Below are 6,577 nucleotides of genomic sequence, written 5' to 3'. Positions count from 1 at the left end.
TCAGGATTTTCTTTTCCATCAACCGCATTGAAAAGTGGACTAAATAAAAGGTTTGCTGCTCTCTGCTGGTTGAAAGGTGAATGGTATGAWGTGGAAATCTTTGCTCTCTTATTTATAAATCTGCTAAATTTGTGTGAGGCTTGTTCTGCAGCTCTGATTTATCTAGTTACACCATTGTTTGTCATGTTTAAACTATTTTATAGGTCACTCTTTAGTATTAAATTTCCATTATTTCCAGATACAATGTTTTGCCTTTGCTATCTTTAAAAAAAAAAAAAAAAAAACTAGGAAACATTTTAATAGTGTTGTACTCTTCTTCCTCAGTTCATGTCTCCTCTTTCCTAAGGAAGTAATTAAATCCACATGTGACCACAGTTTGGACAATGTGTCTGCTAAAGTCAGTTTTTTTTTACAACTGTTCTTATCTTAATAATGTTGCATTTCTCATATGATGGAAACCTAATTTACATGTACACAGAAAACAGGAAATTAAATGAGACAAATTTGTGAACAAACATCCAAACAGTCAAGATTCAGTTTTTGAGGGCTTAATTGAAACATTGAAAAATGGACTCTGCTAAAACAACACTTGGCTTTTGATTTGGAAACAGCTGTTAAGATCTCTAACRTCTATTTAACCAAATTATATTTGTGACAAGAACATTTAGTTCAGAGTGAGGAAAAGAGAAGCAGTCTGAAAGGTGAAGTGGCAGATATGATATATGAGAGAAGTGACTCTGCATCTGTTTGAATTAGAGAGAGAGAGATAGAGAGAGAGGAAGGCAGAGAGTTAGAGAGAGAGAAAGAGACAAGATGTTTCTTTAGTAATAAAACCACTTAAAGGAACAGCGACGTTGAGGATCCTGTACATGGGTTTCATTTCTGCCTGTATTTCCCCCTGAAGCAGTTGACACAGCAGTCACAGCTGTTTAAGTTCTGCAGGTAAGATTTTTTCAGMAGATTCAATTTCTTTTACATGTATATTGTGAGACATTCTCATTTCTGCTTGATGATACTACAACAGGGGTGCCCAAAGTCGGTCCTCGATGGCCGGCATCCGGCATGTTTTAGTTCCCTCCCTGGTGGTTGTTACAACCTTTTCAGCTTGTCAATGTTCCTCTTGGGGCTTCTAACGAGCCMCCATTTGATCCAGGTGCGTTAAATCAGGGAGAAAAGTAAAACATGCAGGATGCCGGGGCCTCGAGGACCGACTTTGGGCACCACTGTACTACAATATTTACAAGATTTATCAAGATTCCGTCTTAATATTTTTTTGTTGAGCTGATCTTTTTAGAGTTTTGTACRGAAGTGGTTCTTGGTTTTTATTTATGTTTGTGCTTCTTCGCTTGGAGGAGCATAAAACAAGTCAATAAGTCAACTAACGTTGCAATGATACAAATATATTTCTTAAAAGCTTTCAATAGTAGACTTGTTTTTTTTWAGTAATTTGATTATAGTCATTTTGAGGGTGGCTGTGTAGTTTGYATAAACTCTAAGAAGTGAGCTCTACTTTGTCCAAATTTAGAGGATGTAGGAAAAAAGGAGCAGAAAAAAGGAGCAGGGAAAAAGGAAATAAATGTTTGGAAAACACGGGTCACTTGGCCAGACGGAGCCTCAGAGCAGATCAGTTTATTATTCATCATAATAAACTGATCTGCAAAAGAGCCTTTCAAGCTAAATGATTCCAATTTATACGTAACRCAAATTCACATGAAACATCTGCATCTTCCTTGACGTGACATAAATTGGCTTTACTGGCTCATCCCTGCCACTAAGTGGTTTTGCAATGAACTTTTTAACAACATTAAATAAAGTGTATTTTCTACTGTGAATGTATCAAGGAAACATTGGCTGCGACAAACCACAACAGGGCAGAACCAACTCTGAGGTTTGCTCTTGTAAAAGAAACAAACCTCATTTTGGGGTGAGGTCATTTCTTTGTTTCACCACTTCAATCATAGTGATCACTGATAATGGGGCAACTGATTTCTATTCTAGTTATTTCTGTATATAATTTTTGTTTTAGAACACCCAGATTTTTCCAGTTTTCTTATTGCAACATAAGTCCAACATAAGCTTGAAATGGTACAGTAGAAGTGAACTGCCAGAGGTTTAAAATAAGGTTAAGTTWTCCCAAACTGATAATGTGCATTTCAGAATTATTAAACAAGACCTTTTTCAGTTAATACAAAATGGGTTAACAGTTTAAAGCTGTTCTGAACCAATGTGTGGTTGACAAAGCCTTGAAAGTTGGTACTGCTAATTTCAACAGGTGTTTTATGGATTATTTACAACCTTTTACGTGTATAAAAGTTAGAACACGCTGTGGTGCCATTTCCTTTAGAAAAGTACTCTACCGAAAGTGGAGTGTTGCTACAAAAAGGCATTTTTGTTAAGAGAAGAGGGCAGACCATTATACCACTTATAAATGTAGGTCTTTCCTAAAGAGAAATTGTAAAGAAGGTCAATGTGTCAGTGAAGACAATTTACTTCACCATCACAAGGTCCTGAGAAACTGGTGCAAACTGTAACAGGAGGAAGTCCAGCAGAACCAAAGCCTCAACTCAGCCAGAGGTCAGGTTTCTGAGAGTTAATAGCTGTTGTGGTTTGTGATTCACAGGTTATTCTTGACTTGTTTCAGTTTCCTCAGTGAAGAGAAGACTTTGAGCTGCAGGTTTTACTGGACAAGTTCCAACAAGAAAGCTATTGTTAAAAAGTCAGAATAAGACAAAGAGGCTTGTCTGGTTCATGAAACACCGATGCCAGACTCCTGATGATGGGAAGAAGGTATTATGAAGTGATAAATCAAAATCAGAAATATTCAACCCATTATGCGAGAACGGATGGCTCCATGGTGTGTGGCCTCATCTGTCATGCATGGAGAAGAAAGTGTGATGGTTTGGGGATCTTTAACTCTTTTACTTTTATTATGTCTCAGTAAAAGTTGTATTCTTTGAGTTGTACAGAGGCACCCTGAACCAAAATGGCTACCACAGCATTCTGCAGAAAGACCTGAAACACAAGTCCAAGAGACTTACAATTTGGTTAAACACATAGAGCAAGATAGGAATTATGTGCAGTAAGTTAACGTGACTARKAATAGAGATGGATAGAAACGAACAAATCAGTGACCATGTATTTTTAGAATATTAAGAGTATCCTGAATACCTGATGAATGAATAAAATGAAAAACAGAAAAAGATATTTGGAAGGTTGGTGAAAACAAATGTGCAAAACATTAGTGTAGACAAAGTGGATATGTGGACGAGAAGAGATGCTAAGATCTCAAGGAGGTAGAGCAACAAATTTGTTATCCAGACTGTTGAGCGCATGCGTCTACAGCTAGAGGTTGCCTGGGAAATGGAGGAGGAGTCTACTACTACCGACTTTTAGCAATGATGAATGAGATTAACTTCAATGTCATGCTATGAAGAGAGTTGATGACCTTTGAGTGATTCATTTCAAGAAATGGTACCAAAACTTTGCTTTGACACTTGATCTGTTGGTGCAGTGTGAAGTTCTCATTGCACCACAACTATTCTTTCTAATATGTGTTCCAGATCTTATAAGCTTCCTGTTGAGCTTCTGCAGCTTTCTTATCAGATTCAACATCGAAAAAATGTCTGTTAACKACCCTGAAGCTCTCAAACATCCCCACGTTTCATTGAAACAGAGACCGTTCTATGAAGAAAACGCGTCTGATGATGATCGGCCCTGTCAGCTGAAACAAAACATGACCGTGTCATTGGGTTATACTCTTATTACAATYATCTCTTCTGTATTCAAATATATATGTCAGCTCTTTCATTTCTGTCACATTTAATGTATTTACATTATGCCATTTGTTAAAATTGTTTGATTAGCTGTAATGTGAATGGAAATGGAGCTAGGGGGGTGTTGTGAAAGCTTGGGTTGGAAGCATCAGCAGCAGCTTATAAGTTTATATTAAAATAGAACAGACAGCGGTTTTAGACWGAAGAATCCGGTCAGATACAGTKTAGATTTTTGGTTWGTTTGACTGTTTTCTGGCTTTACTTTCTGAGATGACTTTACAAAGTATTGTACCACAATACATKTATGGCACTGTATTGCAGTGCTGAGTTTCCAATGATATTTTTTCTTCTTGAAAATGCYGAAAGTGACAGCATAGGTGCAGAAACCCCACAAATCTTTAGGGAAAATGTGTGGGGACTTTTAGGACACATGCTGATGCAGATCCATATGATATAGCAGATATAGTAATAAAGTGCTGAATACAGCACTGATGTAGGATCATTCTTGCCGTCTCACGTAATCAATTATTAAATCAATCCTGAATTTTCTGTAAATTAACATTAAATGTAAGTATAAGTGATAGTTTTTCTGTTATCTCTTGGGGTTCTTAGTGTTTTAAACATTGTTTGATGTACATTTGCTTTATAGCTACTATTAGAATTAGTTTTTTACTTTTTTTTATCAATGTTTACCAACTTATTTCCATTCCCTTCCCATAAAGGAGAGCAGTTATCTATAAAGACTGACATAATCTGTCCTGCATATGAGGATCAGTGTAATAGCTGCATGCTGCACTTCATAAATATAAATGTTTACTCTTCCAATCTTGTCACAGATCTGTACCAACGTCATTTTTCTGATATGACATAATAAAGTCAGACAGCATGTGAGTCCTGTCTGCTCATGACCCCATTAACCGCTCTGTGCCCAGATTGTGTTTTCTTATCTGAGGTTAAAGGGAACTGTACAGTTATTGCAGTTTCATGCTAATTTCCTCTTCTGAGTAAAGATGCTTTGCTTCTGCACACTATATAAACCCAACCTAAACTCACCAGCACTTTGTTCAGATGGAAACACATTTTTTAATCTGACAAACTTATTGCAGATAAAATCAGTTTGTTTCCGGTTATTTTCTGCATGTAAATGGCGAGGACTGTGTTTATTAAGCAAGAATATCACTTTATTATCTTTACAAACACTTTTGTTGGCTCAMTGACAGAGAAATGTTTAAAATGTTCCCATTAATGGTCCTACTTGTTTATTTAGTGAGACATTTTCCAGGGTTACCACCAGACAGTTCACACTCATTTAYTGTCAGATGATGAAATATCAGAGTTCATGTGACGCCTGTCTGATGGACACTCATACTCTAAGTTGTGACATTTTTTTAAGATAGGTTGCATGCAGGTTTGCTCCCATTGCATGAAGTCAGCATTCTCAGTTAGATTGACCAACATGGTTCCTTCTTTACGTTCTGTGCTGCCTTATGTAAATTAAAKAATTTGTACTGCAAATGAAYGRGCAATAACAATTGTTACATTMAATATGTGGTTAAAGCCKGGATTGTTTTAACAAAGTTTTCTGTAAATCTATTGAATTTTGACCTGAAATGTTTGAGGAAAATAAAACATGAGTTGCTTTCTCTGTTTTCTGTAAATCAGAGCTGATTCACAGAAAAATTCTAATCAACAAAACATTTATCTTCAATTTAAACACCAGTAAATATTTCAGATTTTTTTTTTAGGTTTGACAAATGTATTTTATCAAATGCCTCAATCGATCTGATTTGAKTCCTGATTTCTCTTTCTGTTCTTCAATGCTAACTGCTGAAAAGAAAATTGAATATTCCTATATGATTTATTTTTCAGCTGCACAATGTCCAACTCCTCTCTGCCTCCCTGGACTGTCAAGTCCTCCAAGGATGATCACACAAACGTGGATGTKGAAGCCGTCATGGAAAATGTCGGCATTGTCCTCTTCACAATGACYGTCGTGTTTGGRATCACAGGAAACTCTTTGGTGATCTGGGTGGCTGGATTCAAACTCAGGGTAGATCCACWGTTTCTGATGTTCAATGTTCTTGTGTTTGTCTCTCTGCTCCTYGTATCTGGAACYAAGACTGTTGAAACACTGAGTTAATTTAAATCAAGGCAAAAAACCCACCTGCTTTGAGCTGGTTTTGATTATTGATGATTCTGATTACAGCATTTGACCAAATGTAATGTTTATTGCTTATTTCATAATTGGTGAATATACAATGTTTTTCTTATGTTTCAGCCTTGTTGCTGAAATGCACAAATAAACATGACTTGACTTCTCTGTAAATTCAGAAAGACTTGCATGCTTGTAAATAATTAGAAATATAAGTTTAAAAAGTTTTGACTTATATATACTATATACCATCCACCATATACCATCCATCTGTTTCATCAGATGGATTGTATATAAAATATGATCCATCTGGCAAAATAAAGATTGTATTTTTTGATGGAAGAAAATGTTTAMATTTGTATTTAAGAGTTGAATTGTTAACCATTTAATGTTTTTATTCACTTTGATTGCAGCCAAAGGTTACCAACGTGTGGCTGGTGAACCTGGCGATAGCCGACCTCATCTTCTCCATCACAAGAGTTTTGTCCCTGATCAAGAAGCTCTTCTTCGACTATTGGCCCTTCGGAGAATTTCTYTGCAAGTTCAACGGCTTCTTTAAATACGCCAACATGTTCTGCTCCGTCTTCCTGTTGGCTGTGATCAGTTTGGACAGGATGCTCTGTGTGTGGAGGCCCGTCTTTACGAAGCGACG

General features: G+C 36.6%; 1 protein-coding gene across 1 annotated transcript in view; it reads left to right on the top strand.

Annotated features, from left to right (window-relative positions):
• The first annotated feature begins 791 nt into the window (after positions 1 to 791).
• LOC103472862 (C3a anaphylatoxin chemotactic receptor-like) overlaps positions 792 to 6,577 on the top strand; it is an 11,099-nt gene continuing 5,313 nt past the window's right edge. The window contains exons 1-2 of the mRNA XM_008422719.1: positions 792 to 942; positions 5,643 to 5,823. Of these exons, the coding sequence (XP_008420941.1) occupies positions 5,650 to 5,823 (174 nt within the window). The 5' untranslated portion in view covers positions 792 to 942; positions 5,643 to 5,649. The remainder of the gene's footprint in view (positions 943 to 5,642; positions 5,824 to 6,577) is intronic.

This window comes from Poecilia reticulata, linkage group LG11 (assembly GCF_000633615.1).
Source record: "Poecilia reticulata strain Guanapo linkage group LG11, Guppy_female_1.0+MT, whole genome shotgun sequence".
In the NCBI taxonomy this organism is placed as follows: Eukaryota; Metazoa; Chordata; class Actinopteri; order Cyprinodontiformes; family Poeciliidae; genus Poecilia; species Poecilia reticulata.
The sequence above is the reverse complement of the archived record's forward strand: the minus strand, read 5'-3'. Positions and strand labels throughout refer to the sequence as shown.